Here is a 27,554-nt window from a genome sequence, read left to right on the forward strand (position 1 = left end):
ATGATACTCTTTTGATAACTTTGCAACCACGGAATAAAACATGCCAATAACATCTGAGAAAAGGGAATTATTTCTGGAAAACAACAGTAATGTACTCACAATAACTAACTAGAGGTTTTCTCAGCAAGTTCAGAAAGGAGATGAAGAAATCTATTTGTTATTTGCAAAGCAAATTGGTACATGCTTTAAACTTCATGGTACTGGGAATTTGTGGTCATGCGGTTGAATTGCTTTATGGTGTGTTTTGTTAGGTTCACCATGGCTTCCCGTTTTACTGCTTTTGTCACTTGTTCTAGATTCACTTTTTTACTCTTGGTGTTTGTGGTATTATTTTTTACATTGGTCTTTTTTTTCTGCACCCCTCACACACCTGGTCCTTGTTTCTGCGAGTCGCCTGCTAAACATCACCCCATTACTCCTTCAGAACAAATATATTCTTATGCCTCCAAAATGGTTTCTTATGAGATCGGAGTAGCTGTATTGTGCTTTCCTAATGTGTACTTCAGTATTTTTGTCACAATGTCTTAAGTTTTCATTTCTTATCAAGGAAAATTTCAGTCTTTACTAGAGAATGCCAAACTGGATATGATACCTTTCCTGTGGGATTAAATTGAATCCACAACCAAAATCCATTGAAATCTTAAAGACAACAGTAGCTTGGTGTGATTGTTTTTCTTCTCATTTACTTTAATCCCTCTAAATAAGGTCCAATGAAACCGTCTGTCCAACAAATCAATCAAACAGCTGCAGCTGATCCAGAATGCTGCTGCTCGCATTCTCACTAAAACCAGGAAGATAGAGCACATGACACCAGTTTTAAAGTCCCTACACTGGCTACCTGTAGCTCAAAGAATAGACTTTAAAATACTGTTGTTAGTTTATAAATCACTGAATGGTTTAGCACCACAATACATTAAAGATCTGCTGTTATTGTATCAACCTTCCAGACCTCTCAGGTCTTCCGGTTCTGGTCTGCTCTGCATCTCCAGAACCAGAACCAAACGAGGAGAAGCAGTATTTAGCATCTATGCACCAAAAATCTGGAACAAACTTCCTGAAAACTGTAAAACAGCTGAAACACTGACTTCCTTTAAATCTCAACTAAAAACCCACTTGTTTAGAGTTGTATTTGAAACGTAATCAATTACAAATTTATTGACGGAATCTGACTTAATGTTGCGTTTTGATTGTTGATTCTATGCTGCATTGTGTTTTTGTGTTTGATTTGATGTAAAGCACTTTGAAATGCCTTGCTGCTGAAATGTGCTATACAAATAAAATTTGATTGATTGATTGATCTGCTTTTGAATGTCACTTAATTAGTAAACATTGTCGACATGACATGTTTATATGTCAAATATATGTTTCACTTTTGCCCAACAACACTTGACTGTCAAGAAGACATTAATAAACTAAAGCAGAGGAGCAGTTTGGGAAGATGTTTAAATAAACATTTCTTTCTCTGGTCCTAATGCCTTTGCATTAATGGTTCTCATAAGCCAACATACAAATGCCCAGACATATACAAACTTTAATCTAAATGTTTTTCCAATTTGAGTCAGAGAAAATGTTATCTCACTACTTCTAACCTCCCATCTTTTCCTGCTGCTGTCACCATCCTACAATCCCAACTTCTCAGCAGTTTACAACCAGAAGCTGAGAAGCAGCTGGACAGTAAAAGCAGCTTAAAAGGACAATGTTTACAATTTCTCCAATTTTGAGTAGCGGAGAGCAAGGAAGCCAGTTGTTTTTGTCAATGGCCTACATCTATCTCCAGCTGTCATAGCTTTAAAAAAATGTGTTGATATTTTGGGGACACTGTGCATGTTAGGAAGTGTGTCCTTGAATTTGATAGGCCTTGTTTTGGGGGCTTGAGACACTTTTAAAGCACAGCTCAGTAATACAGTTACTCCAAACAAATGTTTGGGACGAACAGCTTAGATTTTAGGATATGAAACCAAGACTAGATGAAGGATGAAATCAATATGACCAATGATTCATATTGCAGTATTTTCAAATTTAAGAAAAATCTCTGATAAATACATGATTTGTGCATAATGACCTGATAAAATAATGAGGATAAAGTCAAGGGTATCCTGTTGCTCTCAAAAGAAAATTTAGGTTTTTTGCAGTCATTAAAAATACTAAATAAGAAAAACACAAGACCTAGTGGTACTGCTTCATTAATCATCTCTATATAGAGAGACGTGTGTGTACGGCCAGGAAACTCTATAGGGAGAAAAACAGAACATACAAAGTAAACGGCAGGATAGAGGCAGGTGAACACAGGAGTACTTTCCACGAGGAAATAAATAACAAGAACACACAAAGACAATAGTAACAGTCAATGACTACATTCAAGAAAGAGAGAGACAAATACAAGAGCACTTTCAATAGAGAAAACAGAACGAATACGCACAAGTTAGTTACACGCATCTCATATTTGCTGCTGCCTCTTGGCAACCATCAGGACAGAAAGAGACACAACTTATCAGAGAATCAACAAACCTGAGGTACTTTCAATGGGAAAAAATACAAAGTCAACACAATTATTGGCAACAATACCTCTATTAATGGTTTTTAGACAAAAACCTCAATTACAGCTAAACACTATATAAGCGAGCAAGAAGCACTTTCTATTGTAGAGAAAAGCAGAGCGCAAAAAGTTAACAGTAGCATCATCTCCATCAAGGATTTGACCCACAAGAGATTAAGACAAAGAGGCACTGGGTCAGGTGTATCTTTTACTGAAAAAGTAACAAAGGTAAAACACCCTGGCTGCAATGACTGCTTTTAAGGCATAAATACAGAGTAGGGAAAAGGGGTCAGTGAGTCTTTCAGCAGTATAGGTCTATAGCAGAACTGCAATAAGGACAACTCAACCCACTCAACTATAGGTTATAGTTAGACAGTTTATGCTATCTGCTATATGTCAACTGGGTAATTTGATTTGAAAATGTAATGTTTGCGCCAGTTTGGTTTGCACCAATGCTCCTGTAGAATCTCACAGAAGTATTGGTCTTTACTTAAAAATAACAAGAACATAAAAAAATGAGCAAAACTGAACTCCTTTTTTGTTTTCCTGAAAAATAAGTAATTATGGAGATTCAATTTAAACACTCAGATTATTAACAAATGGGCTTAAATAATCATGTTGCTTATTTTATTTCAAACATTGCAACAAGTTTTCTAACAGGTTGCATGTTGAAGCAATCAGATTGAAACCCACACACATCCACCCATGTACATATCCTTTCAACCAGTTTGATGTGCAAGGCTTTCAACATGTATAAAGCCATGCAGACAGCTCTTTTGTATCCACACACACAGACATTTTTGTTTTTGCAGGATGAACTGAGTACTGCACAAAATAAGTTTGCAACTTTATGTAAAATCCCACTGCAATCCAGTTCGAGCAACAATAATGCAAATTGTCCTAATAGCACAAAAGTGTTTTATGCATTTCATTTATCTGTAAAATAGATGTGAAGAAAGATTTGATGTGCTAACACAACATTGGCAGTTCAAATGTTTTGCATTCCCAGGATGGATATTTAAGTACATTATGTCAGTTTTGTTATATGTTTTCCCACATTTCTATCCTCAATTACGTTTTAAATTCAGTTATTTCTCACATTCTTTGCATGCAAAACTTAAAAGTACCTGAAGGTCTACAGCCAATCAGACAGGAAAACACTCTACACAGACATTCATCTGTAATTAAATACCTAAGGGAATCACACGCAAGGCTTTTTTTCTACATTTATTTTGGGCAACATTTACTATGGAGGGACAGGCTATTCTGTTGATGAATCATTGTTTATTATGTCTAGAAAGTCTGGGTTGCCCTCAACTCTGCTACGCAACTGAAGTCCAGTCAAGATCTCACTATCCTTAAGTGGAGATAACGGCCTGAGTGCCACTTGTTGCGGGATGAAGCCACCCTCATCTTGTACACATGCAATCTTTTCTTCCAAAAGGCCTATCTGTGCTGCGATCTGCTGTTTGGGCACTGCTGTCTTAAGCACCTCCAGTTAAATCTGCGCTGATGAATAGCAATCAGTGCAGCTTGCAGATATTTACATTTTAGTCATTGTAATAACCCTCATCATACACTCATGCAATCCCATTAGGAGGACATGCTGAAGTTATTGATAAGAAAATACATTTTAATTGTCTGTGCATCATCTTCAAGCTCTATCTTTTGCCTTCATTTTTTAATAGTTGCTGATTTACAATTAATGCAAAACCTGGTTTCATGAATAAAGTAGAAGAAAATGGATGCATGATTTTTATTTATTTCAAAAGTAAAAACTTGATAAGTTTGCCACATCTTTGTATACGGCCCTTTTTCTGTGATATCGCTAAACAAAACTTGATGCAATAAAATGCATTCAGAAGTTACCTAATTTGAAAATAAAGTCCACCTGAGTGTGGTTTAATCCTATGCTGTTCTGTGAAGGCTTAAGTTTGCTGAAAATTTGTGAGCAAACAGCATCTGGAAGACCACCAAGATGGATCAAGGATAACGTTGCTGAGATCTTTAAAGTTAGATTACAAAACAATACATCAGAAGAACAAGAACTGCCCTTAATCCAGGTATTTGCTGCAAAAATTTGACATCTCAGTTGTGCTATTACACCTTTACGCGTTTAAAGGGAAGTTGAATAAAGAAATGATACCTTCAGGTGACATCTAGTGTAAATACAGCTTTATTAGGGAAGAAAATGTTCAATGACAAACAAAAGAGGGGAAAAAACAGTTTCACAGTACATTTCATCCTCTTAAGATGGTGCATTGAAACATACCTCTTCCAAATCCCAATGTTGCTCTGCACAAACATGATGCATTCTTCCAAAAATACAACCCATCAAGCAGAACAAAAAGCAGAAGTTGAAAGGAGGGACACTTAGAAAATACCAGATTTAACCATCCTTCCTTACATAATTTGTTCAAGAATGGCAACAATCTACATGATTTAATGTTACGAAAGCTTACTTGCTTGCACCTCTTGACGTTACAGGGCCACCTCTCAATTCAGATGCACAAAAAGAATAAACTATGGCTAAAAACTGTTGAGGTCTGAAAATACAATAGAAAAAAAACATATTGGTCCTGGATTATTTGGAAGTATTAGAGCTCGCAAAGTGACTGGAAAAAAACTTGGGTCCGATCATGTGAAAGACGCAATGACACAAATCGTTGTCCTACAGAGGCGTTGGTCGTTTTATGGAGAGGTGGGATAGTTGTCATGGTCAATGCATGAGGTCCCAGGATGAATCATTATCCAACAGTTGTTCTTAAGTGTTTGAATTAGATAAATTGAACAATATACACTCTAGTTAAATGACTACAATAAAATAATACCAAAGAGATTTAGTTTTTGTTTAACAAAATACTTGAGTGGTTACACAGAAGCCAAATGGTGTGTCTGCATCCAAGAAACTATCCAGATTGAATTGGCACATGATTAAGCAGATGTGTAAAGTCAAATTAAAATGAAGAAGACAGACAATTTGTGGTTTAGCAACAATTCCACAAAGCGCACTGTTGTTTAGATTCAGATACAACAGATTATCAAATGGTCCTACTTATAAACTGTGATCCTTCATTTCCCTGGGGAGCAGTAATGAGGACGCACTCTGGAGTGGATGAGTCACATTCACTTAAACAAAAAAAAAAGCATCTACTGTAATATCTGAACCTGGCAGCATGATTGAACGCACCATGATGGAAAACATAACAAAATCCTTTCAGCTAATCTGAGCGATGAGAGTGTTTGTAAGAGCAGGATGTTTCAGCAAAGCTGTGGGATCACGCTAAAAGCTCAACAATGCCTGTCTCTTACGATCAGAGGAGGGATATTTTTAAAGAAATTTGTTCTGATCCTTAGATCTGAACAAATAGATTGGAGCCAATAAGCAAATACTTTAAGCAGATGCTTTTGAAAATTATTAGACCAAGTAAAAAAACTTTCTCACATGTTCTCACTATTATGTTTTATAAGTAGATCAATGGAGAGGATGACCAAATTACAAAAACAAATCAAAATTATAGAGGGGAAGGAAAAATAAAACTCTACAGCAAATAAAAACCTATTGGAGCATCCCTCACCTTTTTAGTCCAATTTATTTTCTTTACTTATTAACTATGTCCTAAGACATCTTACAAGTGAAACTGAAAATATCTAACACTTTAATGCATCTATGATTCTGATTTTATTTATTTTACATTAATGTGTCTAAAGTTGAACTCCTGATTACAGTGCAGCCTTTCCTCATGATCTAGAAATAAAAGATGCCCCGTTACATCAGTTAAAAATAAATATACAGTATCTATTGTATAGATCCCACTGCTGCACAAGACGACATTTCTTCATTTTTAGATAACAGGAAGGGGGATCCCAAAAACTGCTCATCTCAGTTGGTGAAGTTACAGCTGTACAGAGATGAATTTTTAAATCTTTTCCTCTGTGCTCTCAGGTGGAGGTGTCTCTGAACTGACATTACTGGCTCTGAGACTCCCGGACCTTGGCCTGCAGGGCATCACACGTCTTCTTGGCGTCGCCGAGCAACATCGAAGTGTTAGGTTTGTAGAAGATGGGGTTATCCACCGCTGCGTAACCAACGCCCAGAGATCGTTTCATCACGATAACCTGCAACAACACAAAAAAAAAATATCAGCGATCATTAAGGAAGAAAGCTTTAGAAAACAATTGGAGGCAAAAACTTGTATTTCCTTTGATTTCTCCAGAGATAATATTAACTATGATCTATAACGCTACCTTAAACAGGTTGGGTCAGGTCTATTGGCTATACAAAACATGTTCATTAAATTTTTTTGTACAAATGTAATGATAAGATTCTTAGATAAGATTTTAGTCTGCTATGCTGCGGTTGCTGTGTGAGTGGGGTTGCCTGCTGATTTGTGACACTCTAAAAGGTTTTTGAAACGGCTTAATTTCTACACACAAAAAAACATCAACTTATTGCCAAAAGATAGCTGGGTGTTTTTCTTAAACAGTTGGGCTGTTTTCAGAAGCAGCAGGAATCCAAATGGAAGTAAAAAACTGTGCAAAATGTGAATTTTGCATAATATGTCCCTTTCAATGAAAAAAAATAAATTCACACAGTTGGTGTAACACCATTGTGATGCTCTGAATGTTGTCATGTCACAAGGACAAACTCCACTCTAACAGGATCAGCATGGGGCTGCACCTGCACTCATAACAATCTGAATGTAGGCCAGCAGATGGACGCAATTCTGCTGTAAAATCTCCCAGTTGTCATGATCTCTCTGGGGTTTGAGACAGATCTTAGTCCATCTGCGCCAGATGTCTCACCTGCTTCGCCTTCCAGACCTCCAGCACGGGCATGCCAGCAATGATGGAGTTGGGGTCTTCTTGGGAGGCCGAGTTCACTGTATCGTTGGCACCGATCACCAGAACCAGGTCAGTTTCTGTATTCACACGGAATAAATCACCGGTTTAAAGACCACCTTTCTACACATGTTTCACATCTGCAGTTAAGCTTGTTTTTTTTTTTATTTACTGTATATGTCTTTTAAGTGTTGGATTGAGTTGTCATAAAACAGCAGAAAATAACAGACTATTTACATACTTTTCAAGCAGAATTGCTGAGTACTAACGTCAGATGTATCTGATTAGGCACAGTTGAGAAAGTGGGCCCAATGAGTCCATTTTTTTAAAAGTGTGTGATGCAAACTTAAAAGATAATTCGGGGCATTTAAACAAATTTGTTCAGCATTTGTTACAGCATTTAGAATTATTTTCATCCCCAGCCTTTTGGGTTAACCTTAAAGTACAAAGGGTAAAAAAAATGAAAGTACCAAAAGAAGACTCAAAAAGAGAAAAATAGGGCTCTAGGAAAGAGACAAGTAAAAATCAAGGAAAAACTGTAAATAGAACAGACTTACAAAATGACAGGAAAGAAAAGACACAAAGAAGGAATGAAAAAGATAAAGGAAGAAACAGAGAGGAAGAAGAAACATTAGAAAGGAATCAAGGAACACAGAAGAGAGAGAGAAAGTAAAGGATAGAGGCATGAAGCAGGAGGGCAAAGGAATAACAAGAATCAAATAAATTAATAAGCATGAAAATATAGCTGTAATACTGCAAAAAGCAAAATAAAGTTAGAATATAGCATAAAATAAAGAAAGATATAAGACAAAATAAGGACAATTACATTATTTAAAATCTCTTAATTAAATGAACAATAGTTTACAAATTCAAATGAAAGCATCAGACTTTCCATTTTATCAGAAATAATCAATTCCACATTTTCGTATTAATTCCTTTAGTTTAATTACTTTTGTCTGCCAAATACCACCATGAGTTGAAGAGTAACTGTAACAAAACTGCAGAAGAAAATGAAAAGCTGGACTCACCAGGGAAGTCCTCATTGATTTCTTCCATTTCCAGGACAATGTCATATGGGACACCTGCTTCAGCCAGCAGCACATTGAGCTGACCGGGCATACGGCCAGCGACAGGGTGAATACCGAACCTGAAGGAAAACACACCTCAGGTACTCACTTTGCACAAAAACTTTGCTTTTCCAAAAACAATTCTGACTGGACAGAAGAGATGTCGGAGGTGGAAAAAGGAGGAATAAAAATAAACCAAATCAAGAAGAGGAGGATTCAAAATGAATCTAAAGAGTTTAACGATGTTATTGCTCATTTGAGAGATATGAGCAATAACAATCAGATCACATCCAACTCCTCCACAAACATTATCTGATTAGTGAGCTATTTTTGTTTGTAACTTGGGCACAGCTCTCAAACTCAATTGGCCATGACATGTAATCAGTTTAGGTAATTAGTAGAAGGTTGCTTGTTCCTTTCACCGTTCAACCAGAGTTTAAAAGAACTCTTGTTTCCAGCAAACAAGCTGATCTGCATATGTTATAGATGAGGATTAAGGAAAAAGAAAGTGGAGCTTTGATCTTAGAAGAATCACCATTTTGTGTTGTATTGCTGCATCTAACGAACAACAACAGAAAGGCAGATTGCTTAAGACATAAGAAAGACACAAACGATTACACAGGCTGTTGGGAATAAAGGGATAAATTAGGAAACAGAGTAAGAAGACAAAACAAAAGAAAAAACCTGAATGTTTTCTACTTTTTTTTTCCTCTGACCACCCACTTTCCTCTAATCAGGCACAAATGCTCTAAGCAGCAGCAGCTGCCACGGCCAGGATCAAACGGCAGAGGCAGGAAAATTAGACGAGGTTCCGCTGTACCTTTTCTGTCCCTCGTTAGCATTTCCTTCTTTACAAACATACTCTGGTCTCTACATGCAATCCCATTTTCTTATCAGCCAGATTGAAGCAGCAACCATCCTTTATTACCTACCAGGAAAACATGAGCACAATTATACCACTGTAATCTACGTTCGTCCATCTGCCCATGCCTTTGTCTTCTGTGGTTATTGACTATAAGTTATAAACAATTCTTTCTAAAGCAGGATAGAATAAGTTCATATTCCTGCATGCCTCCTTTTCAAACATATAGTTGTGAAAAATGTATATTTTGGTATTTGAATAGTGAATGAGGATATGTTTGAAATAATAATAAAAAACTCAACTAAACCCCAAAGGGAAAGTTGCAAATGTGAGCTCCTTGTAAAAGCTACACAGGCGCATCTCCATAAATTTCAAAATCAATGACAAATTTATTTATGTCAATAATTAAACTAAAAACAATTGAACTCATTATATTGTTTATAGTATTTATAAAAGTAGTTGTGATAGCTTACTGTTGTTTAGAGCTCCAAATCCAGTTTATCACAACACATGAAAAAAAACACTACTTTTAATAAGCAGAAACATAAACACAGCAAAGACAGGTATTATGTAAAAACCTGTCAAGACACTTTGTGATAAGCTACATGAGGTCATTTTTAAACAAGTTGTGATTTACACAAAAACAATAATGGAATGTTAATGGGAAGAATAAAGCATAGTAAAAAATGTGCACAACAAACAGGGAGATTGCAGATTTGAGAGGACTGTGAAGCAAAACCCTTAAAGAGAGTTTGAGGGGAGATTCACAAGGCTGGATAAAGTGCTTTAAGAGCCACCACAAAGGCTTCAATTGTCCTTGTGTTAAAGTGAGTGGTCCACAAACTCCTTTTTAGATGAAAAGTACATTTTGCAACTTATTAGCAAATCATGGCCTTGGAATCTTGACACAGGGTTGGGGGCCGTATACAATCATATTTTACTGGTTCCATTTGCTTGCAAGCCTAACAGATTTATTTCTCTCAGGAGAACTTGGCACCTGCCCACACTACAAAAAGAAAATGTGTTAATGGTGATATCATTGTGTTTGGCTGGCAAGCAAACTGGCAAACAACAGTGGTGTAACGGCACAAAAAAATCATGGTGTAGTAAATAACTTAGTCTTAAAAGTCATGGTTTGGTACATTTTATCAGGAGAAGCACAGCAAAATGTATAAGACTTGTTTTTTTTCTTTTCTTTACTCAGCCGACAACAGAGACAAATTTAAATGTTCCGATAATATAAATATGTAACATTAGTATGTTGTATTCAAATAAAAGAGACAGAATAGAGCTCTCTAGAGATTTGTTTTGATTACTGAAAGGATTCAATAAAAGTCAATCAGAAATGTACCTGACTTTCTTGCCAGCCTCTGAGAGCATCTTTACCAGCTCGGCGATGGGATACTGAGCCTTTGCAGCACAAAGTCCATAACCTGAAAGAGATTTTAAAACAGGAACATGAGTTGATTTCGACCCTGATTCAAAGATTTCAAATTTGACAGTTTAAAGGTCAGATGACCTGAGTGAAGTAGCCCTTCCCTGTCACCTCTCCTCAAAATAAAAACAATTGATTTCAAATGTTTGTGTAGCAAAAAAGTTTGTTTGTGCACATACCAATTTAAAGATGTTAATAAATGTTTCCAGAGATAAAAAAAAAACAGTCCACATTTTAGATTTTTATCTTGCACCAAGCAGTTCAGTGATGTTTACAAGCCAGTCAAAAACTGTCCTGTTACAACACAACAGAGAGGGAGACACGGCTCAAAAAATCTCTCCAGAACTATGCTGTGTGTCTTCCAGCTAAACTATCTGAAGATTTTCACTTTACACCCCTTCACAATATTTCTTTTGCGAGTTTTATTGCCAATATTCTCACACGAGTTATCTTGCGTAAAGGAAAACACATGCTTCCAGATCATGCTGTGATGGTTCAGACAAAAGCCAGGAAAACACTTCTGTTTATCAAGTCGGGCCTTAACTGTTTCCACAGACGTCAATCAGCCAAAGTGACTGTGACGGCTCCAATTAGGAAGAACACTTTGAATGGAAACAAGGGCAGTGACTAAAAGCTGGCGCCGAATAATGATGCAACGCTATTAGACAGTATCATGGCACAAACACGCATTAGTCTTTCGCAAATTGCAATTTTGTTGTATTTTACATAACGTAATGTAGTGCTACACAAGTCAGAGGGACGACGTGTTTATAAGAAACAGGGAATTATAAGAGTGCATATTTTTATATAAAATAATCATGCTGAAACATACCATTTTTGTCCATCTTACTGATTGTAGTTTTATATTAAGTTTTATTGAGTCCTGATACTCTCAGAAGGGAAAGCTGACTATCTTGACCTACATTTGATGCCTCGATTCTCTTTCACTGGGCCACGGGAGTGCTGTAATTTGGCAATTCTTGCAAATTGCTGTGATTTCCTCAGAAGTTTTTTTTGCAAAATTGGTATTGTGCTCTGTGACTGGAATGGCCAATTTGCAGAATAGGTGCTTTTAAGTCTGTGTTTACATGTACCCACATGGTCATGGCAACCCCGAAAGCATCACAACAGTCTTAAGGAAAGGATCCAAATGTTGTCCGGGGCCACCCAATAATTCACGCAGCAGGCTGAAACTATGGGAAGCTGTGACACATTCTGCGTCACCTTAAATATGAGAAACGTGAAACAGAGAAATGTGCAGCTGGAACTATAGTTGTGTTTCGACCCCACGCATCAGCCCTGAAAAATGAACTATAGGCCAGTTTGGATGATAGTTGTCAACAAAACCCTGTAAAGCTTCATCTCATCTAATTTCCCTCTGACCTTGCATACATACGCCCCACTGTAGAATGTCTTTTTTACTGCCGACCACACAGAAAACCGGGCGAGGGTGTTTTTGTCTCTGCGTACGCTCTGCCGGGACATGTCAATTATCCCAGAAAACTGTGATGCAACATAGGTTGAGACGAGGTTAAACAAACAGAACGCACTTTGCTCGTGCCGGGAAAGAAAAGTGACGAGAAAAGTCAAAGCGCCATATTTTTCCACTCATGAACCAGTCCTCTGTGTGTTTTACCTGGAGTGATGATTATGTTCTGGGCCTCTTTAATCATGTCGACAGTCTGTTCCACGTTAACCTCTGTGTGTGTCCCTGTGATCTCCATGGGCTTTCCTGTCCCGGTGGAGGATGTGCCATAACCTCCAAGGATCACATTAGCAAGTGAACGATTCATGGCCTAAGAAGGCAGGAAATATTTACATTTTTCTCCCAAATAAAACCCCTTTTACTATAATAAGAAGGTACAGAACAGACGCAAATCAAAAGGAGTCAAAAGATGTTTTCACATTTAAAATGGTAAAGAGTCCCTCCTGCAGGACAGGAAAGGAACAACATTTAACAGTTTGTCCAGCCAAGCAAAACACCTCAATGTAGCTCATTTTTGCTGAATCTTAAGAGCTAGGACATTTTTTAAACTGTACATTACTTACCACACACATAATGTAAGAAAGAATGGCTCCAGAGGAGCCGATGAGAGCACCGACAATGGTGAGGAGGTTGTTGTTCAACAGGAAGCCCTCAGCACACAGCGCCCAGCCTGAGTAACTGTTGAGGACAGTGATGACCACTGGCATGTCCGCTCCTCCGATGGCCGCAGTCAGAGTTACACCCTGAAGGACAGGAGGAAAATGAGGATGCTTCATTAAACGGGCAAAAGACAATAATGTTGGCGACAATATGCCTATATATCAACATTCCTATACATTTTTAATAAAATTATTTAATTAGAACATTTATTCTTTCAGACTCAAAGAGTGGAAGGGGAAGAACAAACAAAAAGAGAAGAGGAGCGAGTAAAGAAAAAGGGAAAGGCGCAAAGAAGAAAGCAGAAGAAGAAAAGGGGCAAAACAAAGGGGGGCAAACAGAAAGTAAAGGATGAGAGGAAATAAGTTAGAGGTACAAAAAAGAAAAAAGGAAGAAGGAAGGAGACAAACAAGGAAGGAAAACAAAGGAAGCGGGTCTTGTGCTAGTTGAAGGGTAAATAAATAAAAATTAACCTGTCTACTTTGTTTTTGAATGATTAATTTTAACTCTTTCTTTTGCAGCAAAGAACACACCATGCTCTTCCAATCTAAGCTCCTAATATCTAAGAGGTATCAATAAGCAAAACCCTTTGAAAACAGAGTAAAATTAATGGATATTAATGCCGCTTGTGCATTAATGTCCTAGTGAGACTGTTAGATCCTGCCAAGTGTTGGCATGAGGAGCTCCATTACATTGGATATGTAATAGACATGAAAGAATCACAGCTTGGGGACAACAAACATGGAGCTTGTGGGCCACTGCTAGAGTCAACAAGTGCATTCAGTTTTGTTCTCTCTGTTCATTTGGAAAGCAAAGGTGAGGGCCCAGAGAATGGAAGGGTTAAATGTTAGTATAAAGTTTCTGTAAAGAAGACTATCAAGCCTGAACATAATTGGTGAGCATGTTATTTGGGAAATAATCACAATATGTAAATGGAATATAGTGTCGACTTTTTACTCCACTGTAAATATATAGTTTCAACCATCTACATTGATGTGATTTTGTTAGATTTAATGTAGTATCAAACTTGGACTCCATTGGAAAATCATATTGGGACATCCCTCTTGTAAAATGTAGGTATAAACTTTAACAAAGATTTAATTTAAGTTTAATCTTTCTATTCAGTCGTGCTGGATTGCTAATTGTATAGTTCTGGATATAAATTCTACTGGTTTGTTTTCTAACTACCCTTGAAAAAACAAGTTCAGTAAAGTAGAACTTTATTAAGAAATTAAGTTGAAACTGAGTAAAACACTTTTAGCAGCAGTGAAACGACTTCTGAGCCACAAAAAATAAATAAATCACTTAACCTGTTTATGATTGTCTCACTTTTTTGTCTATTTTTACAAAACCTTACACTTGATGAAAATAACTGAACACGTACATAAAAAGATGGCTAGTTATCTATTACCTTGTATCGCTAGAACTTTGAAAGTCACAGATTACAAACAATAATTAAACCAGTTGGTTTAGTGATTTATTTTTTGATTTATATGCTTAAAAAATAAAAACTGCACCTGGACAACTAACATTTTTCACAATTAGGTACAGATGCTCTTTGTTCCTCAGTTGTTGTTTAGGAGAGGCCAACTGTAGTTACCAAAGAAGCAACGACATCCAAGACTGACTGTTTCATTTATTTCAGCTCAGACTTCATAAATGGTTCCTTCTGACCACCTGCAAGATTTATTTTTAAAAACCTCTGCAAAAGACAACACACACACTTACAGTGGATGATTCATAACTGTACTTGTTCTTGAAATACTGATTAGGTCCACAAGTTAAGAAAGCTGAGACAATAATCAGCAAACCAATTGTTGGATGCAATGACACTGAAACTCCAGCTGGTGGTTTAAGCAATAACCGATACAAAAGGCTGTTTTAGTTTTTTTCCCTATTTTTTGTGAATCACAACCGTGAATTTATGTCTAATCTTATGTCCAATCTCTTCAGATGTGCAAGAGTATAATCTATATTAAAATATAAAACTTGAGTAAAAGATACCAGAAGCTTTAATGCATAACCTAAGGCTGTTTTATTTTTTTTTATACTTTTGGTTAAAAATATTATTCATTAAAAGCTTTTTACTGGAAAAACGTTTACAAAATGTAAAATTTCTTTAATACATAGGCAATGAATAGTTCAAAAAAGCAGATGAATTTGCCTTTTATTGTTCCAGACGTCCTGAGGAGCTTATTGTCTGTTGACCAGATGAGATCAAAACCTTTCGAACCTTTAAGTGCTGAGACCTTATTAGTTTATCAGAAGGAATGTATCGAACCTGTCTGATTTTGACTGCCAGATTTCTTCTCCACTCAAACTTCCCAGACAGCTCCTGTTTTCTGTAACTTGACATTTATTAACAATTCCCACTCTTGTTACATTTCTCCTTATTGCCCCTCTCCATCATACCATTTTTTCTGACTCTTAAAAGCTAGTTCTCCTTCCTGGAGTTTATTGAGGTTTTTAATAGCATTCTTACAAGTTTAGCCTGTCAGTCAACATGTGAGAACATTTCAATGTGTGATGTCCAGGTTTTTCTACTTTTAAAAAAAGCCCCACACTGAGAGAGACAACTGAAACACACACATGCAGCATACCATGACGGCAGACAGGACAGAAACCGATCCCAAACAGGTCATGCCTGTGGTGTAACTTGGATCCAGCATGTAGGGAACCATCCCACCGACGCTAGCAGCCATGAGCGTGGCATTGAGAGCGTGGCGGGCGGGGAGCATCAGAGGAGCGCTGTTCAGGATGCCTGCAGAAAAACAGAAGAGAGAAGGCAGGTGTGTATAAAGCAGAAAAATAGATGCGTTTCATCATTTTAAACACATAATGCAGAAGTAGGCACACACTCTGTTTACTCTACATAATTTAGGCCTATCCTACTTCCTATCTGCAGAGTGTATTTATTGTGATGATGTGGAATGACAATGAAATAGTAAAATTCAACCAATTTTTGTCTAAAAATCTGTCATGGACAATAACCTGAAGCTTTACTAAAACTAATAATGCTCTAAAACTAAAACATGCCTATTAATTAGGTCACTTCACGGCCATTTACGGTAAATTATACAACTATTTTACTCACGATAATGATAGCCAATTAGTACTAATCTCTATACTTAACTTGATGGTGATGGAAGTCCAAGAGTTCTCCACCATTTTCACACGTTTTATTTATTGCTTATTTCTCAAGCAAGTTGACCTCAATGAGCTCTTAGATCCATTGAGGTTGTAAGCACTAATTTATATATTTACAAGGAACCATGCACTGATGAAGGAAGAATATCAGGCCAAGTTTCTATACACTGATCATTTTAAATTTCCATCCTTTTGTAGATTCCAGTGTGTAGAGTTCTCAGCTGTGATTTACAGATTGTTTTAAACATAAATATTAAAGTTTCCTACCAATAGATGGACAGATGATAAATGGATGGATACAAAAATCAATGGACGACGACAGGAGACAGATAGATGTTACAAAAGGGTGGATGAATAGAATGAACAATGACAGACTGTGAGATTGACAGATGGCTGGATTTAGCAATGAACAAATGGATTGATAAATGGCAAAAACAGAAGAAAAAACAGTAGAATGGATAGATTCAGTCGGACGCATGCATGGACAGACAAATGGATGGATGATGCACACCACTTCCTGTACTCCTCCATAAACTGATCTTAGCAGCTGTAGGCTTCAGATGCCTCCGTTCTCGGACAGTCTTCTCAGCTCGTCTCACCTTGCAGTTTGCCGTACGCCACCAAAGAGCCGCTGAAAGTGATTCCGCCGATATAAGTGCCAAGGTAGGCGACTATCTTGGTCAAGTTGGCGGCGGGGTCCGTGGCAAAGTGAGGGTACTCAATCATATATTCGGCCACGCAGGTGAGCACCGCAGCCAGCCCGACCAAGCTGTGGAACGCAGCCACCAGCTGAGGCAAGTCACTGATCTCAATCTTCTTGGCAATGGTCAAACCTGGAGACAGAAACATAAAAGATGAATTAAAAAAAAAAAACGCAGAATGCCCCTTAAGGTCCTGTGATAAATACCATGAGAATCACAAGCACGCACACTCAGAGTACTGCCGGGAAGTGAGCCCTGTGGAAGAGCCAGGTGCTGCTGACGAGGCCCACCTTGGGAAATGTTTCTGTCGGCCTACAGTGAGTGTGTTTGTGCGCACACATGTCCTGCAGGAAGCCTTTCAACACGGCTATATCTGGTAAAGAGCATTATTACTTGTGTGGATAGTTTAGTCTGGATTTCAGCTTTGTTACTGGAACAATTAGCATTTAAATGATCCAACTGTCCCAGAGCGGAGAGTTAGTGAGTAATACCTGATGCTGGTTGTTCAGATAGACCTCAGGCATCTGGAGAGTTAGTCATGCTGTGTTTGATGTAAACATCACAAACCCTGAGCACACCTGCTTCTTAATCTTCCAAAGCTTGGTAAACAACAGAAAGCTCCACGTCCATCTGCCACAGCACCATTCTTAAAGTATTAGGCATTGCCTTCAAGTCTCTCAGGTTATTCTGTTCAAGTGAATTCAAACACGCTCACCAGCTGTTCCACCCACAGCCATGGCTGCGCTCATCTGAGCCAGGAGCTCGGGACTCGGTTTGAGGGCACCCAGAGTGGCAGCCAGCCCTCCTGCGACTCCTATCATTCCCAGAGTGTTACCCAGGCGAGCGGTGGTCTGGTTGGAAAGACCTGCCAGGGCACCGACACAGCACAGGCCAGAGCCCAAGTACATCATCTGTGGAGGAAAAGAAGGATCTCATAATTCTAGTTGTACAACATCTGGATCAACAAAGGTACATTCAGAGTTCTGTTTTCCACAAGTTCTCAGGGGGTTTTCAGACCAGGAAAGTCAGCTGTTCCTCTTGTTCGGTCCAGAAGTGAACTTTATTTTTTTTTTCCCCCTTTGGTGCGGTTTGCGTTCACATTTTGCAAGTGGACTATCACTTGTAAACAAAGCCATACCTGCGACAATCGTCGCTCCTATTAGACAGCATGAGTGCACTTATGTCCAGACCAAACAGGGCAAACAAACTCTGGTCCACAGAACAGTCTCGAGTGTGAATACACCCTCAGACAAAACGTCCACAAATCCTCTATGAACATATGGTTACGAAATCATCATAATTTTTCACCTGTTCTAGGTTGTATCCAGCTTGCAGAGCAGCGGCGTAGCCTCCAACAAAAACGCTGGCTGGAAGCAGGTAGAGGTAGTTGTACTCAGGAGGATCAGTGGGACGTTTGAACATATCCAGCATCCTCTGGGTCACCAGAAAGCCACCTGGGATGGGACAAAAAAAAACAACATAAAATAAAATAAAATACATTATGTATATAATGTACTTAGCAGACAAATTTGCAAAGAAATAAGGTTTAAAATCTATTTCAAAGAGCAAAATAAGCAACAAGTGGAAAAACATGGGTCAGGGGAAAAAGTATGCAGGCTGCCAGTCAGAGCACCTGAAAGAGGTTAATAGGTGTCACAAAGCCAACAGCTTCCACTTGTTGCCAAGTTCAATAACAAATTTCAGGAATTTAATGAGTCTACTTTATGTCACTATAATTATTTCAACAGAGACATCAGAAGTTTAAACCAGGGAGCAGTGTCCCAGTGTTTTACAAACAGATCACATTACTGTCTGGTATGATTGTAGCCACATGCACACACACATAAAAGATGAACCTGAAGTTAACTTATGTTTCTATCAGGTACTCGTTGTTCGGAGCAAAAATATCCAGCTTAAAAACACAGAATAATATATAGAGTACTATTACTGCAGACAAGTTTAAGTAAATATATTAATATGGAGGAGTTTTATTGTATTTAAGCAATAGACGGCCAGAATCCAATAATATTCTTTTAACATTTCCTTTGGGGTTTATTTGAACCAAGAATGACTCCACTGATGGAAATAAAATAAAGGCTCCAAAAGGAAAAGAAATCTGAAAACCTAACCAGTTTTTTCTAAAGAGCTTTTAAAGATTTAAGGTTTAAGGTCAAGGGTGCAATAGGCTTAGGTATGAAACAAGGTGAGGGTTAGGCTTCCAGATCTATTAACTTTATTTACTTTAACTTGCAAATTATTTGTATGCATATTTTGTGCCTGGGTGTAGCTTAAGTGTTCCCCCTTCAATTATCATTACAAACTTAAAAACACATGCAGTCTCCCACTGAAAATGAGGGTAAAAGCATATTTTCTCTATTTTCCTGCAGTACTGAAAGTAGTAAATCTTCCTCTTCTGAGAGTAGCAAATGGAGCAGATTACAGAAAAAACCCCAAATACTAAACATCCACTGCCTCAATACATAAATACTTGTTCATTGAAATATTTTATATTCAAATTCTATATTTACAGACAGCATAAAACCAGACCTTAACATTCATTTAACCTCTCTTTGTTATACATACTGCTTTCCCCAATTACACCTGGTCTTGGCCAGGGGGTCAGCAATCTTTTCAATTTGTAGGGAAATTTTTGCCCTTTAAATTTAATAAATGTTTTAAATGAATAAAATTTTATCACTGAGCAAAAAAAACCTATTTAACAAAACTATTTCCATGTCTGATTTTAGAAAATAAGCAATCAAACTTTTTTTTAAAATGTTTTGTTGAATGAGACGAACTAAGTGAGCTATTTTCCTCAATTGATAAAGAATAATACCCCTTTTAAAAATATAAACACCCAGTTTGAAGTTTATAAAAACAAGCCAGGTACCATTGGTGCCATTCTTTTTATGCAAATATTTCATTGAACCGTAAAGAACTGCTAACACCAACCTTCTGCATTGCCTTTATAATTAAAAACATTTCTTATTTGGTTTTATAAGAACAGCAGAAGACCAAAGAGCCACATGTGGTTCTGGAGCCTCAGGTTGCAGATCTGTGCTCTTAGAATTTTGATGCAGTTAATTTAGATATTATCACTACATACTAGAGCGGTGTGGGTCTTTTTGTATTTTGCGGTAGTTTCAGAATCTGTGTGGACACGAATATTTTTACAAAAGTAACAATAACATCCCTCAGCTGGGGACACAGATTATATTTGGACCCTGTTTACATATGCAAAGTTATACTATTTAGTGTAAATACTTTTTAAATGGAAAAGTAAAGTGGTTATGCTATATCTGCATAGTCCAAAGATCATAAAAGACCAAAATAGTTTATATAAATATCCATCCTTCACTTGAGAAGGTGCTGTGTTTTCCTACTGTATGAAAACCCAAAGATGATAATAGTCTAAACTTAAAACTGAATTTGAATAGCTTTCAGTTTGCAATACTGAAAAGTCTTGCGAAGGTAGTATTATTGGTTAATAATGCGTTGATAATACCAGTTGTGATAAAAGCATCGGGTGCTGTGAGACTCTGGCCAACTGGCTAAATATTAGCATGAAAACTACAAGTTCATTACACCTGGCATATATTAGTCAACAATTATTGGTATTGCCAGGTCATTTGTGTAAAGAAGAATTTGTTCTTAATAATTCACCTACTTAAATAAAGGTTAAATAAAATTATTGGACTCCAACCAGTCCTATGTGATTTGAATGTTGTGCACTGATACTGCAATGAAGATACAGTCGCTATGTATTGTGTAGCTTTACTGACATCGTTATTTAACTGTAAAAAAAAAAACAAAAAAAACTAAAATGTTTTAGTTAGAAACATAAACAAAATGTTAGAAGTCCAGAAATGCTAATATTTCTCCACACTCTGTTTTCCCTTTTTTAAGAAATTCTGATGGAAAACATCAGCACAAAAACTGGATATAGTTAATAAAAAACACTGATGTTCAATAACATACATTTTTTAAAATGAAATACATTTTATCAGTGAGCAAATTAGGCATTAGATTTCAGGTTTTGTTTTGTGAGAATGAGATTTCATGAGTTGTTTTCCCATCTCGGTTGGCAGTGTGTTTTTTTCTGCTCTCATTTGTTTTTGGGGAAATTTGGCAAACTGCTTAAAAATGTGGAACTGTCCCCAAAGAAAACATAAAAAAATAACAAGTATGTAATACATACCTTGTGCTGTATAAACTATGTTATAATCAATTACATGATGCCTGTCAGCTGTTCATTTACTTGCGTAGGTTTGGCCTGGAGGCCTCCTGTTAGCATACAGAAATTAAAGTGTGGAAGAACAGTTTCCCAGGATTATTAGAGTGATGAGTATACTAACGATTTCAGGAATTATTTATCATCGTAAAGGGAATTATTCAGGGGAGACAAATGACTGGATGTGTGTGGTCCAAGCCTTAGCCACTGGCTAAAAAGGGACAACTGAAATTATGTTTTGGTGCAATCGACACAAACCAACTCGATCACCAGCGTAAGTTGATATATTTTTGTCTTGGCGTTGCTGTAACTGGCCTGGGTTGCTGGGAGGTATCTGCATTTGGGTGACTCACCAGCAATGTTGACTGAAGAGATGAAGGCAGCAAGCACAGCCAATGTCTCTGCAGTAGTAGATGGCAAGTAGCTCCCTCCCATCAGGGACAGACCACCCACAGCTGTCAGACCTGCAGACCACATATACATACATATATGTGTCAGTGTTTATGAAATTACATTTTCATAATAAAGGACACGGCAAAAAAAAAACTTGGCGAAGCTGGCGAATAAAAGGGAGGAACTCTAAACGTTGAATCAACACTTATTAGATTTGTTTATCAGAACCTCTACAGACACATTGCTCCGAAAACAGTTTGCCTGCCGGACTGGAAAAAGAAAGAGAGGGGAAGATAAAACGATAAAAAGCACAAAGAGAGAGAGTGTGTGTGTTTTAACCAAAAAGACTCAGGAAACCTTGATAACATCATCCCTGTAATGATTTACAGGCAGTAAAATGCAATACACGATACTAAGAGCTTGCCTTCACACACATTTCTGTGCATTTTAGCTTGACTAACAGGTGTGTGCATTTGTGTGCATGCATGTTTGTGGTTGAAGTCTGCAATTCTAGATTAGCTTCTCAACAGAAGAAAAGAAAAAGTGGAGGTTTGGCCTTATTTCTCTGCCAAACGCTAGCTTTACAATCATGTTTGTATATCAGGCCTTATACAAAGTTTCAAATGTTGCCAAACATCATTTCTCAACTTCTATTATGTAATTACAAGCTCATTTAAAATCTGTACTATAATCAAAGAGATGAACACAGCAAGAAACATGTAGAAGAAACAGCTAGAAGACAATCTGATAGAATAACAAGTTCTACAAACATCTGAATATAAGGTTTCTGCACATTTCTCATGTTAAATGACCATACCTTCCCCATCTTTTAAGTACAAATACAAAAATTCCCTGAACAAAAGACTGATTAAGGACAAACAGATGGATAGATGAATGGATGATAAAATGGGTGGACAAATGGTTGGAGAGATAGACAGCTGGTTGGATGATGGACAGTTGAACAGACAATAAATTATTACATGAAAAAATCATGGTTGAACAAACAAAAACTTTTTCTAAAAATTCCATAAGGACGGAATACATTGCAACAGTGTTTTGTAATTTTATTGTTACATTAGAACTACATTTTCTGTAAAAAAAAAAAAGATTAATAAACAGCCAGACAGTAAAAGGACAAGCTAATTCATGGCAGATCAAAGATGCAGATAATCAAAAATCATCTCATATCCAGTTACGCACCTAATGTGGAACCCAACGGCGTTGTCTGACCCCAACAATGAACATATCAGTCATATCACTTAGACAAACCTTGATGCCAACTATGACACAAATGCAGGTGTATATTTGATCAACTTTGATATCACAACTCTGAGACAACAATGAGGTCTCCTGAAACAAAGAGAACAGAGTCAGTGCTCACAAGTAGATTAAAGTTTCTCTCCCCAGTCAACAGATATGACAGATGAGCTTTAGTTTTCGACTGGATCTGAAACCAGTATCTAAAGAACCGAGGCTGACCCACCAGCCAGTCACCAGTGGGAGTAATACTATAAATGTTCCCTGAAGACTATAACTGTCCATCACTAAAACTCTAAACTCCACCAAGGTTCTCTAATGTCTGCTAATAATTGTGTCTTAGAGTATGTGTGTGTGTGTGCATGAGTGTGTGTGTTTTAACAATGTCTGGCACAAAAACAACAAGATCTGACTGTGTCCATGATCCATTCAGTGACAGGAGTAAAACATTTACACAACCACAGAAGATCTGGACACAGGACAGCGAAGGACAAAAGAAGAACTAGGTGGCAGGAACAGGTCAAAGAATCTTTAAAATAAACTTCAGACCCGTTCCCCTTGTTCAAGTAATGTTCAAGAAGATTTGTGGGGCTTTTTGCAATTAAATCATACATTTTTAAAAAGCAGCAAAAACAGGCAAAGAAAAACGCCAATAGCTTAAGAGGTCATTGGGGATCTATAGTAAAGTTTTAAATGAGTGTAAACTGCCCTTTGCTTGATAAACTGGTTTGCTCAACAACTGAGCTCTAATGTCCAACTGTGTTCAAGAGGGAAGATCTCCCTGAACCTGAAAGATCACCAACAGTGTGCTGCTTCCTGCTTCATCGTGATCAAAGCCCTGAGAACCTCTTCAACCTCTTGTTGACAAAAACACAAAAGAAACTTTATGTGCAACACACATAAAACTCAAGTTTTCTTCTTTAGTCTGTAATTCTACCATGGATGCTGCTCTTTAGTATTAGAATTTAAAACTCACAGCAAAAAAAATCTAAAAAGGTTTATGGAACCTTTTGTTCCATATTTCCTGTAGTTTTTTGGGTTTTTTTAAGTTGCTAGCTGCTACTTTTCCAGTCCGGTTTATCCAAGAGTCAACAGATGAATGGGTCAATGTTACATGTCAGAAACTCGTGTGAAAGGTTTGATATGGTCACCAACCTGAGATGGCGTTGGTGACAGACATGAGCGGAGAGTGCAGTGCAGGAGTGACTCCCCAAACCGTGTGGTATCCCACGATGCCAGCAAGACCAAAGGTGGTGACAATCTGGGTGAAGGCGGCATTTGGAGCCGACAACCCCAGACCAAGCAGGGTGCCGATACCTGTTACAGAAAGAGAGAAGAGAAATCTAGATTTAAATTAAATTTTAACACAAAACAATCATTTAACACAACAAAATTTGCATGTTTGCTTAACATGCAAATTTTTGTATTGTATTTCTGATATGCCAGTAAGTCTGATGCACCAGCGGCATCAACAAAAATGGATGAAAAAGCCGCTGGGGGTTCAGCTTTGCTTAAAAAAACGATCTGATGGGAAGGTAGAAACAACTATTGTTGGAGTTGGCCTGTCCAGCAAAATCCTAAAATACAACCTCAATACAAAACATGTTACAGCTACTGTAGACGTCCCCAATGCTAATGTCAGCGTTCACAACCCACATTTCAATAAAAATGAAAAGGGGCAAGAACAATTCATCTGGTTCATCATGATTACTATGACAAATTATTGTTCTAATACTTTAAAAAGTAAAGTTATAGCAACCTTTGTGAGATCTGCATTTCTTTGCTGACTAACAGCCATTTAAGTGTAAGTAGGTTGTAGCAACAGCCAACATCAGAAGCTGTGTGGCTTTTAGCAGGAAACAACTCCAAGATCTAGACAATGAGTAGAAGCACAGAGCAACACGTGGTGAACTTACACCAACCACTGTGCAGGACTATGAGAACGCCTCACTAAAGCTCTACTTCAAACAACCAGCATAAACTTGATTTTACAATGCACACTTCCTGAGACCAAAAGGTGTGTGTGTGTGTGTGTGTGTGTGTGTGCACGCGTTAAAGCCTCCGAAATGTGCCCGTCACTTCTCGTCTCCTGCACACATTCCAGCAGTGACTTAAAAAGCGGCTTGTTAACCCATCCTTCACCTTTCAGCACGCCTCCGCCTCCCTCAGGAGCCGCTGCTAACCATTAACAGTGATGAAAGGGAAATATGGACAATTTTCTCTAATGAAGAATCAAATTATAGTGGGACAATCAGACTCGCCCAGAACTACAAACCTCCAGTGTACAAGCTGGCTGTGGTGAGTGTAGCCTTGAAGGGGGAGACCTGTGAGGCCTTCTCAGCCTTCAGCTCCTGGACAGTCTTGGGTTTAGGAGGAGCAGCGATGGGAATGTTGTTGGGCTGAGGAGCGGGGAACAAGTTCTGTCCGTTCTAGAAACGAAGACAAAAAAGAAGTAGCATGGAATAGGTAATAAATAGAAGACGAGAATTTACACCATTCAAAGCCATTCTATTATTTTATTGACTTAATTATTAATATATTAAAAATTCAACATGTGTTTTCATTTTTCTTATAATTAAATGAAGGCTTATTAAGGACATGACTTTCATCTGTGGCTGAAACACCTTGAGAACACAGTGAAAAATATAATGTTGTCTTTGAGTGACACCTAGTGACTACTGATGGAACCGTCATTCTTTTAATTGACTAAGGTATCTACTATGTAAAATAAACTCACTGGCAGAGAGTTATGCCTCATTCTTTCAGACTGCAATACTTTCTAAATCAAGTTCTATAAAAAAATTTTACAGTAACAGTATGTTTACTCAATCTGAAAGATTAAAACAGCATTTCCTGTATCAGATTTTACAATAAGCCCAAATATCTTGAGTCACAATAAATAGCAACAAGAATTAGGAGTTATATAATATTATCAAACATGGAGAAAACATGCGTCTGTTTGGAGCATGCTGTTTAGTCGAGGTCAACAGAAATGCCGCTTATCTTTGGAAACCTGATGTACTTTTATCTTTTGTCTTAGCAGTCAAACAAAATATCAACTGGAAGAAACTCAACTGTTAACTGACAAGTTTAAAATATTCTTCCATTTATTATGTGCATAATGGAGCTTTTCACAATAAAAAACAACTGACATTTCCTTGATAAACAAACAAATGTCATATACTGATTTTAGTTTTAAAAATAACAAAATTGAAAGGATTTTTTTGCCCATTACAAGCCTGCTGTTGGGTAAATCCTGATCTTTCACACCACGTAAATGATGAGTATTCCTTTTATTGTCAATTTAGAAAATATTTTTTTCCATATTATATTTCAAACACAAGTTTCAAATATTTTAAATTTTTCATATTATATTATAAAAGAATACTTTCGTCTTTAAATGTGATCAAACATTTTGTTTGACATATTCCCTACATTAGGTAGAGACATGTGTTTATCTTATCATTCATTCTTCATTGTGAAAGATTTATAATTGTAATAAGAAATGTTACCTGCAGACCACATAAATTCTAATTAATGTTGTATGAAAAATACATAAATTGAAAATATAGTCAAAAATAGGATAAAACGTTTTGACCATATCAGCCACCCATATATTTTTTATTATTAAATCACTTTTAATAGAAAAAAAAATTGTTTTGTTCTACATGCACTGTACTGGTGCATTAGAGTTTCCTCACTAACAAGTTTGATTTCTTTTGTTCTGAGTTATTTTCTGTTCAAATTCAGAACAAATAAACTTAGCACTTGTTTCTTTTTCTGTTGCACCGCAACTGTAACAAACCAAAATACACACCAAACCGCAACATATGTGCACCATTACATGAATAACAGAGAGTGCATCACAAAAAGACAAATGTTTAGTCGAGCCCTCATACCTGCATGACGATTGATCCTCGCACAACGTGATCCATGGTCCCGTAATCAAATACATCCTTGACATCAAGGTAAAAGTTCTCCTTGTCAGGGCTGATTGCCCGTAACAGCTTAGTGATGTTGTTGGAGTACAGAGTGCTGGACTGTGTTGGCAAGCGGCTGGGCAGATCTGTGTAGCCAATGTGAGTCACTCCCTAAGACAATCACAAATTGAAAAATGTAGAAAAAGTAATACATATTACATATGTTATTTTTTCAAGATCTTTCCACTTTCTTGCAGTTTTTCTAGTAATGCTGCTGCTCTGCACTGACCTTGTGTATGGACAGTTCTCCTGGAACTGTGGTCTCAATGTTTCCTCCGGCCTCAGCGGCCATATCCACCACCACTGAACCATCCTTCATGCTCTCTACCATTGGTTTAGTGATGAGAATTGGTGCCCTCCTACCTGCAGTGTTAGAATTTTAAGAAAAAGAAACACCCAAAAGACAATGGCATTAAAAATGTAAAATGTTAAATGTAAGGCATCTAAAGCTGATGTAAATCTTTGCATCACGTTAACTATATCAACTATTTCTCCAACGTCAGTCTGATTTTGTGAGAAATTCCCAATAGTTGGAGGAAAAACAACTTGCAGCGTACCTGGGATCAGAGCCGTGCTGATGACAATGTCCACTTCCCGACACTGCTTGGCGAACAGCTTCATCTCTGCCTCTATGAATTCTTTCGACATTTCCTTGGCGTAACCTCCCTGGCCTTCTCCCGACTCCTGTATGTCCACCTCCAGGGGCTCTGCGCCGAGAGATTTAAACTGCTCTAACGCTGCAGCTCTGGAAAAGACAGGAAATGACGTGAAAAAAGGGAATACATTTGTTGGAAATCTGATTATGAAACAAACACTGAATGTAATAAAAATTGTAAAAAAAAAAGAAAGAAAATGTATTCATGAACAATACATGGCCAACTCTGTATTTTGAACTACCGGTCAAACAAAATACTTTATACATTATCAGAAATGTGGCTAATAATGAGAGGGAAATAAAAC

The 27,554-nt window shown here is 37.4% G+C and overlaps 1 protein-coding gene across 2 annotated transcripts in view; it reads right to left on the minus strand.

Annotated features, from left to right (window-relative positions):
• Nucleotides 1-4,694: 4,694 nt before the first annotated feature.
• nnt (nicotinamide nucleotide transhydrogenase) overlaps nucleotides 4,695-27,554 on the minus strand; it is a 29,701-nt gene continuing 6,841 nt past the window's right edge. For both annotated transcript variants that reach the window (XM_044144179.1, XM_044144178.1), the window contains exons 7-22: nucleotides 27,152-27,339; nucleotides 26,824-26,957; nucleotides 26,514-26,705; nucleotides 24,890-25,043; nucleotides 23,770-23,931; nucleotides 21,318-21,428; nucleotides 18,042-18,187; nucleotides 17,449-17,644; nucleotides 16,632-16,865; nucleotides 15,486-15,646; nucleotides 12,792-12,971; nucleotides 12,379-12,538; nucleotides 10,659-10,740; nucleotides 8,407-8,525; nucleotides 7,343-7,458; nucleotides 4,695-6,655 (exon numbers count right to left, since the gene is read on the minus strand). In XM_044144179.1, the coding sequence (XP_044000114.1) occupies nucleotides 6,506-6,655; nucleotides 7,343-7,458; nucleotides 8,407-8,525; nucleotides 10,659-10,740; nucleotides 12,379-12,538; nucleotides 12,792-12,971; nucleotides 15,486-15,646; nucleotides 16,632-16,865; nucleotides 17,449-17,644; nucleotides 18,042-18,187; nucleotides 21,318-21,428; nucleotides 23,770-23,931; nucleotides 24,890-25,043; nucleotides 26,514-26,705; nucleotides 26,824-26,957; nucleotides 27,152-27,339 (2,485 nt within the window). In that variant the 3' untranslated portion in view covers nucleotides 4,695-6,505. The remainder of the gene's footprint in view (nucleotides 6,656-7,342; nucleotides 7,459-8,406; nucleotides 8,526-10,658; nucleotides 10,741-12,378; nucleotides 12,539-12,791; nucleotides 12,972-15,485; nucleotides 15,647-16,631; nucleotides 16,866-17,448; nucleotides 17,645-18,041; nucleotides 18,188-21,317; nucleotides 21,429-23,769; nucleotides 23,932-24,889; nucleotides 25,044-26,513; nucleotides 26,706-26,823; nucleotides 26,958-27,151; nucleotides 27,340-27,554) is intronic.

The sequence above is a fragment of the Gambusia affinis genome, linkage group LG17 (assembly GCF_019740435.1).
Source record: "Gambusia affinis linkage group LG17, SWU_Gaff_1.0, whole genome shotgun sequence".
NCBI classification, from domain to species: Eukaryota; Metazoa; Chordata; class Actinopteri; order Cyprinodontiformes; family Poeciliidae; genus Gambusia; species Gambusia affinis.